Source organism: Doryrhamphus excisus, chromosome 8 (genome assembly GCF_030265055.1).
Source record: "Doryrhamphus excisus isolate RoL2022-K1 chromosome 8, RoL_Dexc_1.0, whole genome shotgun sequence".
Classification (NCBI taxonomy): Eukaryota; Metazoa; Chordata; class Actinopteri; order Syngnathiformes; family Syngnathidae; genus Doryrhamphus; species Doryrhamphus excisus.
In genome coordinates, this window is record NC_080473.1 from 4433906 (window position 1) to 4455379 (window position 21474).

General features: G+C 40.6%; 1 protein-coding gene and 1 long non-coding RNA gene across 3 annotated transcripts; one reads left to right on the plus strand and one right to left on the minus strand.

The window, feature by feature from the left end:
* The first annotated feature begins 2563 nt into the window (after positions 1-2563).
* Positions 2564-13824, plus strand: tsku (tsukushi small leucine rich proteoglycan homolog (Xenopus laevis)). Of its 2 annotated transcripts, none has more exons than XM_058080328.1 (3): positions 2564-2793; positions 9622-9933; positions 10882-13824. In XM_058080328.1, exons 2-3 carry the CDS (start codon positions 9628-9630, stop codon positions 11623-11625), a joined length of 1050 nt encoding a protein of 349 aa, XP_057936311.1. In that variant the 5' UTR covers positions 2564-2793; positions 9622-9627; the 3' UTR covers positions 11626-13824. The 2 variants fall into 2 exon arrangements, with proteins under 2 accessions (XP_057936311.1, XP_057936310.1); XM_058080327.1 differs by lacking the exon at positions 2564-2793 and adding an exon at positions 7232-8258.
* On the minus strand, positions 13210-21053 carry LOC131134750 (uncharacterized). The gene is made up of 5 exons (XR_009131467.1): positions 20957-21053; positions 20396-20518; positions 20111-20196; positions 17314-17372; positions 13210-13258 (listed from the first exon to the last, which is right to left on the minus strand). It is a non-coding gene; the product is annotated as an uncharacterized LOC131134750 (long non-coding RNA).
* Positions 21054-21474: the final 421 nt, after the last annotated feature.

Below are 21474 nucleotides of genomic sequence, written 5' to 3' on the forward strand. Positions count from 1 at the left end.
GGTCAATACAATAAGCCATCAAGATTATGTGGTTTGCAATTGGAAAGCTGAGGTGTAGTCAAAACTTGCTTATTCCTTACTCTAGATAACTGTACAATGATAACATAAATGATGACTTCAATAGTGGCATAAAATCTTGCACTCATTGAAATGTATGTTAGTGATGACAATTGCAATGCATGGACACCACAAGTCATTCGGCCCCATTACTGTGGGCTATCTTCTTGCTTTGCGGGCTGGCGTGAAGCAAAACAGAAGACGTTCAAGTCTCAAACACACGTTCATGCAATCGCAATGGTGCATTATATCGGTACGTTACAATCCCGGCATTGGACACGCAGGTAACCAGGATAAAAGGTAGGCTGCTTACTAATGAAACATTTTGTCATAATCTGACCATACTAACTACGTACTATTTTTTCAACCTGGATTATTGGATTCGATTCCACACTCGGGCATCTCTGTGTGCATGTTCTCCCTGTGCTGCGTGGGTTTTCTCCGGTTACCCCGGTTTCCTCCCACATTTCAAAAACATGCTAGGCTAATTAGCGACTCCAAATTGTCAATAAGTATGAATATGAGTGTGAATGGTTGTTTGTCTATATGTGCCCTGTGATTGGCTGGCCACCAGCCACCAGACAGCTGGGATAGGCTCCAGCATGCCTATGACCCTCATGAGGATAAGCGGTATAGAAAAATGATGAATGGATGGGGCATGTCCTGTCTTTTCCGTATCTGTGTGTGTGCTACATTCTGCAATTATGTTGGTTAAATGGACATAAAGGTTTTAACGCTTTCAATACGAAGAAATATACAACTGTTAAAAATTTCAGGATAAATAATGAATGGTGGGGAGTAGTTGTCCAGTTCTGCCCATAAAGTAGGCTTTGAGTTTTGGCCCCCTTTGTGATCAAGTCGGCCACCTCGTTATGGTGCATTATATAAGCTCCTGAAACTTCACCCGAAAGCCAAATACCTCTAACATTGAGTGAGTAGTGTTTAAAGTGTATGCATATTATGCATTGGTAAACAGCCTTCAGCTTTACTGCAGGAGACACCTGAACCATGCTTTTAATTGCCCTTACACGCCAGCAGAGCAGCAGGTCGTGCAGGTAAATGAAATTGAACCTCAACGGTGGAGTGGAGTGTAATTAAAGATAACGAAGGGCTCTCTCTGCGTCTCCAATCCCCTCGAGGTGAGCTGCCTATTTGACTGCGTCAGTCATTTCGGGGAGGCTTTTGAGAAGAGAGCACAAGGGTTGCTCCACACAACCACGGTGCCATTTTGAAACAATGGCTCTGTTAAAACACATGCACAAGGTCACCAAAACCTAAGCCTTATCGTGCATCCCTTCTGTCTCCCTTTTGTCATACTGCCTCTTTTGTTATAAAGCACATTGCCACATGTGTGAATTACTATCTGAAGACATTTTCAAAGCACTCGGACATATTCTGCATGGCGCCGCAAAGTGATTCCACCTTTGTTGACCCATATCCCACGTAAGCTCATGAGCCTCTTAAATGTAACACCTTGACACCGCTGCATTCATCCAGGAATAGAGGATAGAAATGATGACTCAGCGCCTAGCAGGCAGTGAACACACCACATTTCATGGCTGAGGCAGGTTTCACACATCTCTATGAGAAATGAGAAAAGATTCGGATATTTGTAAATCCACATTAACTTGAAGGCGTTGCAGAGTACTGTACACTATACCGAGTCTCAATATTTACTTTTCTGTACTTTATTTACTTTTCACTTTCTGAGCAAATATTACAAAGTAATTGCTGATTGAAGCTTGAAAGCTTAGAAACTATATAATGTCCTGCATTATATTATAGTTGATTATTGTTGTTTTCCATGTGTTTTAACTTGTTGAAGTTATGCTTGTAAAGGTGTTGGTGATACGTACAGTATGTCTCGTATATTCACCTGACACACTATGGCCTTTAAGTGCCCCCCCCGCCCCCCCCAAAAAAATAGAAATTGGATCTGAAACATAAAAAATATAAATTTTACATTTTCCTACATATGGAAAGTTATGGCCCACCCTGTTTGCATGTATGTATGTTAATAAATAAAAAATATATATTGACCAGTTGAAAACTTTTAAGAATTTACATTTTGTATTGTTGGATCTTAAAAAACTTCAAAGTATAATCTATCTCAACTAAAAACTCTCTACCTCTGGACATACTGCATTGAATAATTTAGCTTGTATTTAATTTATGGCGCCTTCTTGTGGCCTAAAATGAAAGTTGCCTAAGAAAACTTCGAAGACAATGGGCCAACCCCGGAAATCTAGTCTAATTCTTTCAAAATAAAATGTTCTAGCGTTGGTCACTTCAGCTGCGCTCAAATTACAATTTATTTAGGGACACATTGGCGGTCTAAAGCACATCGCAAGATTCAAGTAACTGAGAATTGTTCTTATTATGCAATAGTCGTTAGCAGGTTTGTACACAAACGAGCTTGAAGGTTTACAAGTGCAAAATGTGTTTCCTTTTAATTTATTTTGAAATGTATGAGCGGAAGTGTGCATGTTTCCATCCCATGGCCTGTGGTCTGCTGTACTAAAAAAGTGGGATGGGAGCAGACGAGTGTCCCACAGTTTGCTCCAGTGACAGTTTGAACGTAACGGCGCAGACGGGCGGTGGGAGTTCATGTAGCCGCGTAGAGACACACTCCACCCGGACACAGAGGAGCCCTGCTCAGCGGGGGGTCTGGAAAATGGGAGCGGTAAAGTGAGAGGGGGGAAAAGACCAAAAAGAGCGCGGACAGCTGGACGAAAGGCGAGTAAACTAGCGTCGAATTTCCTTGAAAGTTTCCTTAACTTTGACTTTTTACAAGAGGCTAAAAACTTTGAGCGGATGCTTTGGGGAGTTTCTTCAGCGCTGGAGCACGGTGGTCAGATCAGGTTTCATTCGCCTCAGTGTTTTAAGAAACCGCCCCCGGTATGCTGGACTCCACTGACCGGCCTTTTTTTTAACAACAAAATGATAGCAAAGAGTACAACTTTAGTCAACAGTGATGCCGACACGCCGGTCTGTGATTGACAGCTGCAGGGGCGGGGTCAACACTTATTTGAATATGAGTTTTCAGATAGTCGGTGGTGAGCTGCAAGTTTTATGTGCAGTTTGCCACGTACTTCTGCAAGAAATCTGATCTGGAGACGTGCCAGACTCGGTGGGTCACTTCCCCTGGGAAAAGTCGAATCCACAAAGTGTGTTTTTAATGACGTCCCAAAACGTTAAATGTGTCTAACTTGACCCCATGTCTCACTTGATAGATTCACTTTTGAGAGAAGCATCTAGACCAGGGGTGGGCAAACTTTTTGACTGGCGGGCCGCATTGATTTAACAAAATTGACGAGGGGCCAGACTCGATATTTTACACGTAAGAGGCCACCTGGAATGATTGAATGATTACAAATTTCCCCACTGAGGGACAAATAAAGGCATATCTTAAAATATCTTAATTGTATCTGTAAAAGTGTCATGCAATCTGCTTTATGGGCACTTTGAGATCATTTATTGTATGTAAAGTGCATTATAAATTTATAATAATAAATGCATTATTATTTATATTATTATTATTTATTATTATTAATTGTATTATTATTATTATATGCTTGTGTCCCTTTTTTCAAGAGCACTTTGTAAACAACAGACCGCATCAAATAACGAAATTGATAAAACCGCCAAACCATGAAAATGTCGTCTCAAGCCATGATGCCAGCTTGTATGTTGACTTTAAATGAAATGCTTTGGAAAGAACGGGCGGGCCGTATTCAAACACTTGGCGGGCCGGATGTGGCCCCCGGGCCGTAGTTTGCCCACCCCTGATCTAGACAGATTGTGTTGAAACTTGAAAAATTCTAGTATTTTAACATTCTAGAAATATGAAATCTGTAGTAATTTTACAAGATCAAAGTCAAAATTGAAGTCAAAATATCAAGAGAAAAAGGTTGTAATTTACTGTGAAAGTCAGATTTTTATGAAAATAATGTAGTATTATGAGGACAAATAACTTGTTTTTTAACTCACAATTTTAAGAAAATCTAACAATAACAAATATAATTTTTGCAAAGTTAAGTTAATGGAAAAAGTTAAAATATTGCAAGAATAAAGTCAGAATATTACAGAAATAAAGTCCTAATTACAAGAACAACAACAGTAGAAATGACAAAAAAACATCCATCGTTTTATGAGTATAAAGTCAAAATATTATGGGGAAAAAAGCCATATTCCAACAAGAAAAAAGTTGCAAAGTTGTAATATTATTAATATTGTCATAGTTTTAATATTAAAAAAATATGTTTAGCGTTAGTAGCATAGAGTTGAAATTTAAAGATAAACTATATATATTTTATAGTAATATATACTTATATATTATTTTGGGGGGGGTTGGGTTTGGGAAAACGACAAGAAAAAAAGATTATTTAAGAAGAGAGTTGAAATATTTATAAATGCAAAAAATAATGTACAGTAAACCTCGGATATATCAGATTCAATTGTTCCCACTGGTTTTGTCTGATATAAGCGAAATCCGTTATATGCGTATACCGGAAAATGTCCGTTTTACGCATATATCGGATTTATATCCGGTATATGCGTAAATCGGATTTTATCCGTTATAAAAAGGCACTTCCTTGACTATGTTTCCAATGTACCTGGACTGGGCAATGAAAAGAGACGTAAGGTAATGAGAATTTAACTTTATTGGACTCTGAGCATAACAAATTGTTAATTAAGCTAGGCCCTGTTACGCCCGTCAGGCCTATGTTATTTCCAATAGTGAGGTTAAGCTCTCATTCACTGCTGTGCTAGTATTATTGACGTCACTCACTTTTATATTTGTCCTAAATCTGGAGCCAGGAGAAAGACAATAGCCAGTGACATCGACAAGATTAGCATAACGATGCGGCCATCCGATATATGCAAGGGAAATTTAATGGAAATGCATTGGAACGGGACTGGAGATTTTGTCCGAAATAGGCGAAATCCATTATAAAAAATCCGATATATGCAATGAATTTTTATTGGAAATGCATTACAGAAAAATCGGTTCTTTTTTATCTGTCCGTTGTGAGCGAATTTCCGATATATCCGAGTCCGATATATCCGAGGTTTACTGTATCTACATGCGTTGGTTTACGAAAAGTGGCCCTTGCATCCTTACAATTTTTAGTATGTGGCTCTTGGTGGAAAAAGTTTGGACACCCTGTCCTAATCTGGTTCTGTCATTCAGGGGAAAATAATTCACAATGGTTCACTATTATTAAGTTGATACAGCTAGTAACCATTAGAGCTGCGATGATTAATCGATTATCCAACTAATTCATAACTCTTGTGGTAATCGATTAATCGTTTCATTTTAAAATGTAATATAAATATCCTGATTTCAGCCTCTCCAGTGTGATTTTTTAATTCCCTAAGTCATTCATGAAAGTAGACGTATTATTTTGTGTTTCAGGCAAAACAAGACAGTTTGACTTTGGAAAAGAGCAATCATTTTTGCTTCTTTCGTTTTTGGGGAGGGAAAAAGTCAATTCATGCATTCTTAAAGGAGTTGCTGCTGAGAAGTTTAAATAAGAATGTGGGTGTTTTAAATCCAATTAATCAGAGAGAAAAAATTGACAGATGAATCGGTTATTAAATTAATCCTGAGTTGCAGCCCTATCATTGTCGCTGTTTTTTTTCCTTTTGTCTCCACGCCTATGAATATTTTCATCCATCCTAACTACAGGAGCTTCACTGCTGCCAAATTGTATTTTATTTTTAAAACACTTTAACCGCCATTAGTTTAATTGCAGCCCTCCAGGCTTGAATGCATGTCATGCATTTAATGTGACTTGAAACTGATGAAGCGTCTTTCTAACTGAGCCCTTTTCGGCCCACAGATCAGAGCCGTCTCAAAGAAAATGAGCCAATTAAAGATTAATTCAATGCACTTGGTTTATCCCTTCGTCACACGATTCGGAGGAATCTGATGACTTATCATTTAATCACCTTCTCTGCACTGATAACAAAGGTGAATTGTTACGTTCATGGAGCTTTACAACTGTTGGCCCACGGTTGCGAGTTATATTTTGTTTACAATTGGCTGACTATCACCAGAGGAAGTTGTCTTTTCCACTTTCCTAGGCATGAAAACACCTAAGAAAGTGAGAAGGTGATGGGCGTTCCCTCACAGGTTTCCGCTGATTGTTCACAGGTTACTGTTCTCACTACTTTGCTGCGCTGAAGAATTGTGTGTCATTTGAAACCCCAGAGGCTGTTTGGTGTTTCTTAAGGAGATTTATTGGCAAGGTGTCAAGAGTAACACCTGGTAGGGAGCATTCAGCCTCTTGCTGGAGCAGATTGAGCTAAAGGGTTACAGGAAGGGTGAACTATCAGATTCTTCACTTGTGTTTAACACTTTCTTTTACTGCTAGATCCCCATCTTTAGGGACTGTCCACATGGAAATGTTTTTAGGTCAAAACAGCCAGTATTTCATCGTGGGGTTTGGACAGCGCTCCCTCGCTAACTGCATTTATTCATTCATTCATTCATTTTCTACCGCTTATCCTCACGAGAGTCACGGGGGATGCTGGAGCCTATCCCAGCTGTCTTCGGGCGAGAGGCGGGGTACACCCTGGACTGGTGGCCAGCCAGTCACAGGGCACATATAGACAAACAACCATTCACACTCACATTCATACCTATGGACAATTTGGAGTCGCCAATTAACCTAGCATGTTTTTGGAATGTGGGAGGAAACCGGAGTACCCGGAGAAAAAACACGCATGCAACTCCACCAGAGATGCCAGAGAGTGGAATCGAACTTGGGTCTCCTAGCTGTGAGGTCTGTTCGCTAACCACTCGACCGCCGTGCAGCCGCTTACTGCATTTAATGAAAATAAAAATATTGAAAGACAAGTCGGGCTGCACTTTGGCCGAGTGGTTAGCGCGTAGGCCACACAGCTAGGAGAGCCCCTTGTTCGATTCCACCCTCGGCCATCTCTGTGTGGAGTTTGCATGTTCTCCCCGTGCATGCGTGGGTTTTCTCCCACATTCCAAAAACATGCTAGGTTAATTGGCGACTCCAAATTGTCCATAGGTATGAATGTGAGTGTGAATGGTTGTCTATATGTATGTGCCCTGTGATTGGCTGGCCACCAGTCCAGGGTGTACCCCGCCTCTCGCCCAAATATAGCTGGGATAGGCTCTGGCATGCCCGAGACCCTTGTGAGGATAAGCGGTAGAAAATGACTGAATGAATGAAAGACAAGTCGTATGTAGTATTCTGGATACCAGATGGCAGTACTAGATGACTTTACAGTTTGGACGTTTAATTTGTTTTTCAATCCCTCCCCAAAAATATCTTTATTTTAGATTTTAAATGCAGGCCCACATAATCTGATACTTGCTTCTTTGCTGCTATCAGACCGAGACGCCCTTAGTTTGTTCCTTCACTTGACCGAGCGCAGTATTTCTCCTCCCTTCATGTCAGCCTGCACTGTGCTGATGCATTTTTTGACCAGTGATGTGGTTTGTCCTTTGGGGGAGTGTATTTTCAAATATTGCTGTGATATACTGAAGAGGTCAACTAGAAAATATTCCTGCGTGTGCGAGATTGTCGTGAGTGTAGAAAGCTGTTGATACAGAAAAGGCCAACATTTGTTTCTGTTTGATATTGAGTTGAGTGGCTGCAACAATGACAGGAACCAGCTTGCTGCGTACGTCGACAGTTTGGATTTCAGGGGTCAAAAGAGACACATAAGGTGCAGTTAGAAGCGGACTTTGAGCTGCAGTGAATGTTGACCTACTGGTGGTGCTCGGACTGTTACATAATGCCTCATAAATAACCTTAATATCTGTTCTATACATTTAATAACCTGTCACAGAGTGCATTTTTTATTGTCTACTGAGCGAACCAATGGGTTTCTTTGAAGGGTTGGACTTTGTTTACCCAGTCCTCTCCCATATATTGTTCTTGTAATATTTCTGCAGCTATTTAAGATATAACTTTAAATGATTGTATTTTCCTCACACAAGAGTGTCGGTTTTATCTTGAAGCCGCTGTGTCATAGTGGGGCGACTTTAAGCATGACTCTTCATTTCCCCTTCGTTACACAACTCTTAACCTCTGGTTTTCATATTCAACCGAGTGAGCGCACTTTTTTTTTTCTTTCTAAGTTAAAGGGTTGAGCTCTGTAGACCTCTCACTTGAACACAACCAAGCGCAGAAGACAGAGAGAGAGAGCAAACACAAGTAAGGCTGTTGGGTGTATTTAATCATTTTTCCCTGTCAATTGACCAGCAGATATTGTTCTCGTGTAAATAGTTGACTTTCTTCTGCTGCTTTGTTTTATGATTCCCAGCGAAGTAGCTTGTCTTGTTTGGCTTGAATGAGCAGTTAAGTCTAATATGGGCAGCACTTTAATTGCTTGCATTCACAACACAATAAAGTTGTGTGTGTGTTTGAATGAGACGGGGATTTAGTTGTGGAGTGTAAAAAGTGCGTGTACTCTGCTCTATAATAAAATTTCACCCTTTGAGGACTTGTAGGAGTGACAGGTAGGAAACGGCTTGCAGAAGGTGAGTCGACGCATTTTTTATGCAATTTCAATTTCGAGTCTTCACTCTCTCACGGTTTTTAAAAATATTCTAATTTGAGGTTGAATACTGCTTTATTAATAGTCAACATTATGCAAATTAGATTTTTAAATGAATTTTGGTTCTAAATTAAATTTAATTAAATATAGCATAGAAAAAACAAACACAGCAATCTGAAAATGCATTGTAGGACACCTTGTGATATGTCGCGCTCTAGACTGGTTATTAGGTGTCAGTAATGTGACATTGAGGAGACAATAGCCACTTCTGGAAGTAGGAGTGAGTCTATATTGTGTTTTTTTCCAATGATTCCTATTTTTCTCATTATTGTCTACTATATTGGGGTGTTGGGGGCAGCGATGGAGACAGAGCCTTCTCCATCGCTGCCCCCACTCTCTGGAACTCTTTGCCCCACTCACTCTGTGCTTGCCCTGACCTTCCCACCTTCAAAAAACGACTAAAAACCCACCTCTTTAAATCTGTTTTTAATGTCTAACCTTCTATATCTGACTGCTGTGACCCGCCCCGCTTTTTTAACTGTGTACTAACCAATGAATGTTGTATTTTGGTGTGTCTTTTATTCTGTTTACTTGCTCTATTCAACTTCATTCTTTTGTAAAGTGTCTTTGAGTATCTTGAAAAGCGCTATACAAAATACAAAATGTATTATTATTATTATTTCATGTCTGGAGGGCTCTATGGTGTAACTACGAAAATATACCATTTATCAATAGCGAGTCCCACTTTGAGAGTTGGGTGTGGAACCAATTAACCAGATAAACAAGGTATTACTGTCATGCAAGTTACAAAACAGCTTGTGTACTCACCACTGCAACTTGCAAGGAGGTGTTGATGGTAAAACAAAATGCATTGGCATGCTGCGTGTCCTTCTTGCACTGTAGTTCCTGTATATCCTGAATATCCTGAGCAGCCAGGACAATGTACAATCTTGTCCCTACATGACATGTCTGACCTCATATGTTTGGGACATGCTTCTAAATAATGTACTCTGTTTCCAGACCATAATGGAGCTCTTCCAGTGGCTCGGTCTGCTGCTGCTGCTGGCAGCAAGCGCTACCTCGATCAAGAACTGCCACCCCGGCTGCCACTGCGAGGTGGAAAACTTCGGCCTGTTCGACAGCTTCAGCTTGACAAGAGTTGATTGCAGAGGTTTGGGTCCCAGGGTCTCCATGCCAGTCCCCATCCCGCTGGACACTGCGTATCTAGACTTGTCCTCCAACGCCATGGGTCCGCTCAGTGACACCATGCTAGCAGGTCCTGGGTATACCACCCTGGTTAGCTTGGACCTGAGTAGCAACCACATTACAATGGTGAGTAAGTCCAAACAGACTGTAGAGTTAAAACAATAGCGTTACAGGCCACTGGTACACTCCCAAATCTGCATTTTGTTGCATCTAGCTAGTTTAAGTCTCTTAAAAAGTGAATCACGCATCTGTTGACACCCCTATTTTTATGTATGTCTTAATTCACATGCTTTAAATGTTATGGTAAAAATGGAACTAACCTTGTCTAACCTGACTTCAATGAATGTGAACCAACAAGCGTTATCTGTTGCTGTGATCCAGAACATGAAGCATGAACAGCCTGGGTCTAATCAGTCAGATAACTATGCTGATTATATGCATGGCGTTCTGTTTCTCAGTGTTTTTGCCTGTGCTTGTGCGACTGATGCCTGGCACAGGCTAAGGGGCAAAAATGTAAACATATCCAGACTCTGGTTTGACTTGTCAGTTCTGCTCAAGACTCCATGTCCCTGTATTCACTCCCTAGAAATGTCTGGCCACGCCTGTCACATGCTGTGCGACACACACTGCTAATTAACTGTCACTATATGACAGTTGTCACACATCTGGGCCTTTTTGACAAAGATAAATGCAGAATATGATTGCTTTTATGCAGCAATTTAGCCGGAACACTGTGTGCAAGAGGCTAATAACTGTAGTCAAACTGACTTTTAATGGCCGAAATTGAGCACTTTTCCCCCTGGGTTTATGGTCTGTGTGAAAAGCATTGACGCAGAATGAGAAGAGGAATCTGACCTGCAAATTTCCCAGGTTTAGCAATGTGATCAGAGGCTGGTATTTCGCTATGAAGGACCAGGGCGGGAAGCTCAGACAGTTTTTGCAATATTCTGCATTTACTGGGTTCTACATAAAAGGCACAGGCAAATAAAAACAGAATGTTTTACGGCTCTGATTTCATAATTTTTGTTATTTTAGATTTTTTATGTAATTTCTTATCTTGCTGATGTTTTCCAGGTAAGTCCCAGTGCTTTGTCTAAACTGCGTTACCTGGAGACTCTGGATCTTAGCCACAACCAATTGGAGAGCCTCCCTCCTGGCTGCTTCTTTGGCCTCCCTCTGGCTGAAGTTGACCTCAGCTACAACAGATTCCGAGACTTCGACATGAACGCCTTTGCTGCCAAAGTTAAGGGCAAGCCCGTCTGCGTGGATCTGTCGCATAACGAGCTCACATCCATTTTGGCGATGCCGCACGGGAAATTTGTGCAGATTCAGAGCTTGAATCTGACGGCAAACTGCCTTTCGAGCGTACCGCAATTGGCAGGTCTCAAGATACTGAGGTACCTCAATCTGGATGGCAACCCTATCAGCGTCATCAAAGACGGGGACTTTGCTTACCTGAAAGATTTGGTTTACTTATCCCTCAGTGGCCTTCCGCAACTTCAGGCAATTGAAGCACATGGTTTGAAGGGCCTCCAGAGCCTCCAGGTCTTGGATCTGTCCAACAATCCAAATTTGAAGACGCTGAACCCGGACATTTTCGGTGGCCTGGACGGTCTGCAAGAGCTGAAGTTATCCGGCTCAGGGGTGGCTTCCTTACCAAATAATCTGCTCTCCCAGCTCCCCAGTGTAAAGAGTATCACACTTGGACACAACATCCGCTGCTGGAGGACCCAGAAACAAGGGCAGTTTCACCGGCAGCTGGGTCAAGCGCAACACAACGAGGTTCTGTACTGCAATGTGGATGGCTTAGTGTTGTGATCCTGCCAACGTGGACCAGCCTTCATGCCCTCGCTGTGCCTTTAATCACATACAGTGACTCTTAATGGCAGCACAACTGCAACTGTTTAACATTCTTCATCTTAAGATGCATTTATTTAAAAAGGAATTATTTATCAGCATCTGCAAATGGCAAAATGGCACACAGATTTCATAGCAAATAATCACTACATTTCTCTGATGCTTTATTAACATGTTGGACCCAATATAAGACGACCCCTATTATTCAAAATATTCTGTATCACACGTTCAACATCAGTCTCTGTTTGGTGGCCGCATCTCTCCAGGAGCCTGGAATGCGTGAGTGACGGGAAGAAAAGCGCTGACTCCTTTGGGGGAAATTAGTTTGTGCCACCTTCTGGTGTCTGCATGTAAAAATCTCGAAAAACAACCATTTTAAGACCCTGGGTAGAAAATATTATCTTATATTCTGGTCAATATGGATTTATTAGGCACAGTTTTGATGGACATATGTGGCTGTTAGCATTAAGGCTAAGGGGCTAACTGTTGTGTGACCTGTGTTAGAGACATCCTGATGGGCTTTATTCCGTAAACTTAGCAAAGCTAGCTGAAGCATCTACACTACCACTCAAAAGTTTGGGATGACTTGGAAATGTTTTTGTCCAGTCTGAGATATGGCTTTTTCTTGGCAGTCCTGCTATGAAGTCCAGCATCCTGAAGTCGCCGCTTCACTGTTGATACTGACACTGGTGTTTGATGGCTACTATTTAGTGCAGCTGTGAGGCATCTTTGTCTTGAACTACACACTCTCTTGCACAGTTGTGCATCGTTTTTCTGTCCTTGTTAGACTCAGTTTGTGGTGCTCTCTGAAGGGATTTTAGTTTAGATTTTTAGATGGCTTTTCTAATCATCTATTAGCCTTATAAAATGATGAACTTGGATTAGCAGCCATACCAGGAGATTGATGCAGAGGACTGACAGTTGTTGATAGTAGGCCTCTATACAAAAATGGAGATCCTTCTTTGAAAATCATCTGATTCATTGTTTGTGAAATGCATGAAAATTTGTTTTTCTTTGGAAAACAGAGAAATTTGCAAGTGATCCCAAACTTTTGAGCGGTAGTGTTTATGCCGTACAGCAGAAGCCGACAAAGCTGCCTAACATCTGATTTTGTCCAATGATTTGTTTGACTTGTTGGGTTACAGCAAGGCCTTTCTTTTAGTTGTAACCAACTAACTTAAGTGACTTAAACTCAAATGTGAAGAACTTTTTACTCACTAAAAAGGACCATTTTATATTGCTTGAGCTTAACGTCATGTCCATTTGTCCTGTTCATTTTCTGTTACGTTGAAAGGGAAAAACAAATGGGGGACCACGGTGACCAACAGTTCCCTTTCCCAACACATTTGGCCAATGAACTACGCTACACACGGCTGCTCCTTCCCCCTCCAATATCTACCAGTAGCTTGACAATCTATCTTCATTTGCCATTGTTCACTCGTAGCCCTGACTTATGCCTCACACACTTATTGAACACATTTAAAGTTTAAATGTATAGGTACTCACCACTGTTGAAAGATAATGTCAGATGATCCATGAATGGATGGGAGTCACGGTGTCGCCTTTAGCCTGGTCATCACGCTAGTGACAGAGGCTAGTAGGATAGAGAAGGCGTTTCTCTCAGCTTCATCTCCATATTGCACGCTGCTTGCCTTACTATCACAAACAAACTTGTGTTCACCTTTCTGCAAGTTTTGAGGATTGATTGTCGAAACTTTTGTTTATGTAGACAAATAAACGTTTTTATTATAGTCTGTGGGGTGCTCAAGGACCAATAAACAAAGTGCGACTTGAGGAAAAGTCTAAAAACAAATGTAAAGAACAAGAACATGTATGCTGAACATTTGAACTGTATTACCATGTGTTGGCAAATTATTACAGATGTTTTCTGTGGAAAAATTGCCTATTTTCAAAGGAATTTGAACAATTTTTGACCAAATGGTGGATATGCAGGTATTCACTGTATGACAATCCGTGTAACATTTTCCTGTGGACCTGCAGCCTCAAGACTGCGATGTTTGAATGTCTACATTCATGTGAAGCAATGTGTAATGCAACCACATGACTCACAATTTATATTTGTATGGGTTTCAATTATGCTGTGTGTATTTTTGAAAATGTGGAATAAACTGAGATGTTGCCATATAAAAATGACTTCCTCGTGTTCTGTCTGGTACATTACTGATGCTAGGTGTGTCAGTTGATTTAGTAAAAATAGTCACATGGAAAGATTGTGTCACTGAACACTATAATTTTGTACAAAATGGCACAGGGTGTGTCTCTTCAAATAACAGGAAAGTTGGAATGTAAAGTGGCTTCTTCCTTCTTAGTGCCACCTCACATCATATTTAGACAATAGCTAAGAATATCGATGGAAGAAACTCGCTCAGACGCCAATTCATTAAATTTTAGAGATCATGAGACAATACTGTTGAAAATGAATGAGTTCTCGTTTTCCCAGTCCTTCATGCTCATTTTAGGGGCTTATAAAATACACTACACACACTAGTAAGCACAGTAACCCTTTCTTTATTTAAATAAAATCACTGGGGTGCAGTCAAGTCCAGCAAAGCCTTCTCTGCTAGCCTAACAATTACCAAAATGACTGACCTCCATTTCAAACTTTAATTAGTATAGAATTTGTTCCATTAAATGATTCATATTACCGTAAATCAGAATCAGCAGCACCCACTAAATCTAGAGGAAAAAAAATTGTACATATATAAGCCACATACACACATATGAGTCCGTGTTGACAGGAGCCAATGATAGTCTCGACAAGCTTGTCAATCCATTGGAAATCGCAGGAGGTCATTAGAGTCTGACTGACGGTGTCATCTTACAAAGAACACTAAAATCATCACACAGTAGCTTAACACTCAAAAATAGTGAGGAAACATATGAGTTTAAAATTAAACATATTTTCACGTTTTCCCATAATGCATTGGGGCCAAGCAAAACATTCACTGGAAGACAAGCGCCATAGAAAATGGATGGATGACACTGCAATGCTGCCTCTGTCCACCAGAGGGAGCCATGCAGAGGGGGGCTGACGACATTGCAGCACCTGGGCTTTACTTGGATGCAAATCATTATAGGAAAAACGATTTATTTATTTAAACTTGGTACTTGCATTGTGTATTTCCTAGCTACCCTTTGAGGGTCAAGCTGTTGTGTGAGTTTTGCTTTTTTTTCTAAGATGACACAGCCAGTGACACTGTTATATTGAGTAATGGCATCCTGCTCGTCGTGAATGCACTGATAGCTCGTGATTGGCTCTTGCCAAAGAAGAGCTACGAGAGAACGTAAAACCACGACAAACACTGGACCAATTGGAATCACGGCAGCCACTGGAACCACTACAACCACTAGAACCACTGGACCCTCTTGAACTGCTAAAACCAACAGAACCCCAAGAAATCCTAGAAACAGGAAAACCAATAAAACTACTGGAACCACCGGCACTACTAGAACCACTGGAACTAAGTAAAAACACTAGAACCACTGAACCAATGGAAAACACTGGAACCACTAGAACAGGGGTGCTCACACTTTTTCAGCATGCGAGCTACTTTTAAAATGACCGAGTCAAAATGATCTACCCACTATAAAAATGCAAAACATCTATTTATTTTCAAATGTATTGAGGATTATTTGTACGTACAATGTATGTTGATGTACCTTACATAACCAAATGAGCCAATATTGCAAAACACACATAATTAACTATTATTTTTTTTTGTAATTACCTGAGTTTACTTTGATGACTTGCACTGAATTGAACCAGCCAGGGATGCATAGTCCGGACAGTAGCTGCTGATAGCCAGCCTCAAGCACACTTCCAAATGTTTATCAGTCATGGATAATATCCGTATCACAATATCCGTATAATATTCCATATCCGTATGGAAGTGATATGTTTTTTGCCTTTTTACTTGGTCCAGTTTTTGCCTTTTTACTTGGTCCAGCTCCTTCACTCATTTTAGTGACCATAAACTTTAGCGAGGGCTTAAAATCTCGCAATTCGCCGACTAGCTTAGCACTTTGCATCGTTGTTTACGCATGAGCGGTGACCTAAAGGTCAAAATTCAGTTGTCATCTGACTGGTTGTCCTGTATGTCAATCAAGTAACGGCGATGGATGATAGGCTGACATCGTAAGTTCTGCTGCACTTAGAGACGTTGTTTGATTTGATTGGTCGCCCGAAGGGCAACATTCAGTTGTCATCTGAATGGCTGCCCTGTATATCAATCAAGTGACGGCATTAATGCTGGGATGATATTTTTTTTAACGTCACGCCGCGATCGACCAGCGATCGACCAGTACCACCTCCGCGATCGACCGGTAGCTCGCGATCGACTTAATGAGCACCCCTGCACTAGAACAACTGTGCCAACTGGAAACACTAGAACCACTGAAGCCTCAAAAGGGTCCTAAAGCCACCAGAACCACTGAAATTCCTAGAACCAGTAAAATGACTAGAACCACTGGACCAAACAAAACCCCTGGAACCACTAGAACAACTAGAATCACTACTACTACAACCAGTAAAACCACAAGAACCACTGGACTAAATGGAACCACAGCAACCCCTAGAACCGCTCAAAGCACAATAACCACTGGATCCATTAAAAATACTGGACCAACTGCAACCACTTGGACCCAGAAGAACTGCTCAAACTCCTGAGACCCACTAGTCCAAATTGAACCACTGGAATCACTGTCAGCACTAGAACCGCTGGAACGTGTGCTTGCAGTGCTTTCCTGAGCATAAGCAACCACAATTCTCTTTTCTCTTTGACTAGCTACAGTATTCAGGAGTCCTCGTACTTCACTGATGTACTAACCAGAATTATCGCCCCTAATTCATTCCTTTCCTTCATTCCTTTCTTTGGTATTTTGGCTTGGAAACAGCATTAAAGCGCTTTCACACACAATTTCTAAGGGAATTAAACTTTGAGAGCCTTTGCCGAAACAGCAAGTGGTTCTTCAAGTCAAGTGGGCAGTCATTCAGGAGTTTTTGGCAGTCAGTCAGTCAGTGTAGGCTGCCTAGGTAACAACAAGAGGCGGTCCAGCCACACAAAAGCAAACGGTCACATGATGCTCTTTTTTTCTCAGATGACAACGACACCCCCAAAAGAAAAGCTCAGACATAAAGTGTATTTTGGAGTGTTTCATTACTACTTCATTTGGAGCCCAAATTCATCTTAACGCTGTGGTAGGTTGGTTTTTCAGCAAGCCACAAATCTCCCCCGCACACTCGCTTATCTCACATTTGAATGTGTCTATTTGTGAAAGTGACTATTGTGTAGCAATGGTGGGAGGAGGGGGGTCTGCCTGATGACCCCATTGCAGAAAGCACTTCCAGATGTGCACCTTTTCTTTTTTTTTTTAGTTCATTTCCTGAAGTGTTTACATGTTAGGACTGAAGGCCATCCATCAGAAAGTAGACCCCCAGCATACGCACGCCCACAACTCCCAATGGAATTCAACAGCACCACAAATCAGCTTAAAATGCCACCAACATTTTTTGAGAACATTTAAGCATCCAAATTTAAAAGTGAAAACAAATCAATGATTTATGTCAAAGCAAGTGTAAAAAGAAGCTAACCTGTGTATACCGTATTCGATCATACATTTGGTACTTACCTTTAACTGGCTGACTTGCTGGAGGTAAAGGGGGGCATCAACCTTTTTGATATTTGTACCTGTCACACAAGTGCAGAAGGAAGTTCATCTCTGCACAGTACAACTTAAAAACAGTTTTTTAATTAGATGAAGAGATGAACATGGAGTTTTCATCCGATCTGGCATGCATGAAGCACAAACACAAAACGACAATGATCCAACAAAAGGGTGAAGCACACACCTGAACTACACCTGAACCTAGAAACAGGTGTGGGTGATAATTGCAAAGCAGGAGGTAAACAGGAAGTAAGTGCATCCAAATGAGCATCCAAACAGAAAAGGGGCTTTTGTGGTGTATTCATTCATTCATTATTTTCTACCACTTATCCTCACAAGGGTCACAGGGGTGCTGGAGCCTATCCCAGCTGTCTTCGGGTGAGAGGCGGGGTACACCCTGGACTGGTGGCCAGCCAATCACAGGGCACATACAGACAAACAACCATTCACACTCACATTCATACCTATGGACAATTTGGAGTCGCCAATTAACCTAGCATGTTTTTGGAATGTGGGAGGAAACCGGAGTACCCGGAAAAAACCCACGCATGCACGGGGAGAACATGCAAACTCCACACAGAGATGGCCGAGGGTGGGATTGAACTCGAGGTGTGCGCGCTCACCACTCGTCCGCTGTGCAGCCCCTTTGCTGGTATTTTCCCCTTAAATCTGAATTTTTGGTTTGCACAATTTTTCTTAGTTTCTCCGTATTTTACTTTTGTAAAGTGTCAGAAAAATATGTCATGAAAATATTGTCATTGCAAGGACAGGTTTGGTTTCCATTATTCCATCTGATTATATGTATATATATGTATATATATGTATATATACACACACACTACACCAGTGATCCCAAACTTTTGAGCGGTAGTGTATATATATATTAAATACATTTATATATAATATTACTCATAATTAAACACTAACATCCATCCATTTTTGAAGTCATGAGTGTGTGCTGGAGCCTATCCCAGCTGACTTTGGGCGGGGTACACCGTGGACTGGTTGCTAGCCAATCGCAAACTAACATCCATATATTATGTATTTCTGCTATGACGCACATTAGTGTCACAGCCTTGGACGTTCTGACATTTTAGGATATGTAGAAGTTAGTTAGTTAGTCTCTTCAGGTTGTCTCTTTGCATGAAAATTGTATTCAATTGTGCCTGTTCTCAAAATACTTGTCTTGTCTCTTGTCGATTGCGAAACCTGTCGAGAATTTCCCCTTCACACGCATTAGACTTTAGTGTGGTTGTTTCATGCAAATACCACTTATGTTAATTTCCGCTTTGTACAGTTGAAAAAGGGTCATGACGAAATGTGATATTAGTTTAAGGAGCTTGTTGTGTAATCACTGCCAGACCAACCAATGACTGACTGAACAAGATGGGACAGGCCTTCCTTTTCTTGCCACAGCGTCTTCTCATAAACCACCTTGCACGCCACTGCGATCGTAAATCCTTCCTTTGCAACATGCAGTTTTTCATCACGTTGCTGTGAAAGGTGGCTGAAGAAATGAAATGCTAATCACCTGGTCCCCTTGCGGGGGCGTGAGATGTAATTACTTGGCTACTTGTCATGCTGTTGCTTCCAAAACAAATGCAATTTGAGCTGACTTGAGTAGATCTACATGTCCAAGCAGTCTGTTTGCTGAGCTGCAAGAACAATATGATGCTGCCTGGCTTCACTTTGCAGGGAACGGTTACCAGCTGCTAGCACCGGTCTACATGCAAAACATATGTACACTAACGCTCCAAAGTTTGGGATGACTTGGAAATGTTTTTGTCCAGTCTGAGATATGGCTTTTTCTTGGCAGTCCTGCTATGAAGTCCAGCATCCTGAAGTCGCCGCTTCACTGTTGATACTGACACTGGTGTTTGATGGCTACTATTTAGTGCAGCTGTGAGGCATCTTTGTCTTAAACTACACACTCTCTTGCACAGTTGTGCAGCGTTTTTCTGTCCTTGTTAGACCCAGTTTGTGCTGCTCTCTGTGTGAATTTTCGGACATTTTGCTGATGTCAGGTTTAGGCAAAACGTCAATTTTTCATATGTATGCCCGGGGCCATTTGTTCCTTTATTGGCCGTCAGCACATTCTAAAAATATGGCAATGGTTTAATTTAATTTGAACATGCATCAGATTACAATTGAGTGCATCAAATAATAAATTCACAGTTCCACATGTCCAAAAGGAGTAGAAAGAAGCAAAGCTCATTAAATCCTATCCCTCCATCTTACTTTTACAATCAGTCACATTTGTTCACTTCCTGCCTTTCTGATATAATTTTTATTTTTATTTTCTTTTAGGTTTCCTCCGACATTCCAAAAACATGCTAGGTTAATTGGCGACTCCAAATTGTCCATAGGTATGAATGTGAGTGTGAATGGTTGTTTGTCTATATGTGCCCTTTGATTGGCTGGCGACCAGTCCAGGGTGTACCCGGCCTCTCGCCCAAAGACAGCTGGGATAGGCTCCAGCACCCCCCGTGAGGATAAGTGGTAGAAATGAATGAATTTTCTTCATTATTTGTGTATTTTTTATGTTTTATTTTTTTCATATTTCATCGCTGTGTTTTAGTCTGCCAGTCAGTTTGTTTCATTCTAATTATACGCCTTAGTTCCTGTTTTATTGTCTTATTTATGTTCATGTTCGATTATTTGATTGATTATTTAGTCTGGTCTGTAGTGTCTGTCTTGGGTAGGAGTATTATGCTTGTGTTTGTTACGGCACATGATTGGTCATCATTATGAAACATTTTACCTGCAGTCTGGTCCTATCTCTGCATACTGGGGTCACGCCACAACTCCAACAAGCCAAGACGTAATAAATATAATTAACGGGAAAAGCTAAAAAACAAAAACAACAACAGCAAATATTAAAAATCTGCAGTTATTTAAAAAAAAGTATAAAATCAAAATTTTACGTGAATGAACCTGTATTTGCTTTACATACTATCCAAGTGGAAAAACTTTGGACAGCCCGGCCCTAATCCACAGTTAAACATGACTTGAATGAAGTCTCAATAAAGAATACAAAGAAAATCACGTTTGAAAGTCTTTGGTTGTTACTTCAGTGGTGTGAACGTACGATATTGATGCCGTTCAGGCGTCCTCTGACTCAGTGGTGCAGCGTCGATGAAGGACAGAGATGTGTCAGCATGTTGCAGCTCTGCACAGAGGTTTTGTTAGACAAACAAAAAGATGAGCTCATCTTTCACAGCACAAAGATTGGCTTGTTGTTCTCAAACGCACACAGTAAGGCCACTGAACACGATGCAAAACTACATTATAAATAGGGTAGTTCACCTACTGCTTAAACGTAAAGATAGCTTTTACACATTTGTTATTAATGTTTCTTACTGTCTATTTTAGTCTCTTCCTTGTCAAATTAACACACAAACTCTACATTCCAGTCTTTGCTTGCTTCTAAATTCCACAATAAAATGTATTCATTCAAATATGCACTGCACAATATCCTTAGTGATTAGCATTCATGCTAACGTGACATTACATGCTAACACGATGAGTACAATAGGTTTTAAACACTTTAGAATAAAAACCGCAAACTAATTCAGTAACACTGACATGTAAGCTGCATCATACTTACAAAATAATATAATATAGCAGGTTTAGAGGTCAAAATGAACATCTTTTTAGGAATACTGCACACCAACTATGTCTCTGTAACAAAACTATGGCAAGTGTGAAAGGACAATACAGTAAAGCAACACAAAACGACACTACTATAAAAACATATTTCATTTGATGTTATTTTAACTGGTTCTTTATTGACATTATAAAAAACAACATCATTTTGATATAAAACATATTTTGTTTATGTTGTTTGACCAAACAATCATGGAAGTTGACAAAATGCCACTTAAAGGAGTGTTTTTTTTCTCAATTTTCTCCATTTTTGGGGGGTCTACTGAAAAACAAAATCAACATGTCAGTCTTTGTTTGCTTCTAAATAATTCTGCAATAAAATGTTTTATTTATTTATTTTTTATTTATTTAATGTGTCTATTAGTGTTATGCTAACACAGCATAGAAACCCCCATTGAAATGCTAACATGATTAGCACAGCAATTGTTTTTGAGCATTTTGCCGTAAAAAAACCCTTCA

Bases quoted from the DNA above. Each gene is read 5' to 3' on its own strand.
- tsku (XM_058080328.1), top strand. From the start codon at position 9,628: ATGGAGCTCTTCCAGTGGCTCGGTCTGCTGCTGCTGCTGGCAGCAAGC. The intron at 9,934-10,881 runs GTGAGTAAGTCC...GATGTTTTCCAG, and splicing joins GTAGCAACCACATTACAATG to GTAAGTCCCAGTGCTTTGTC.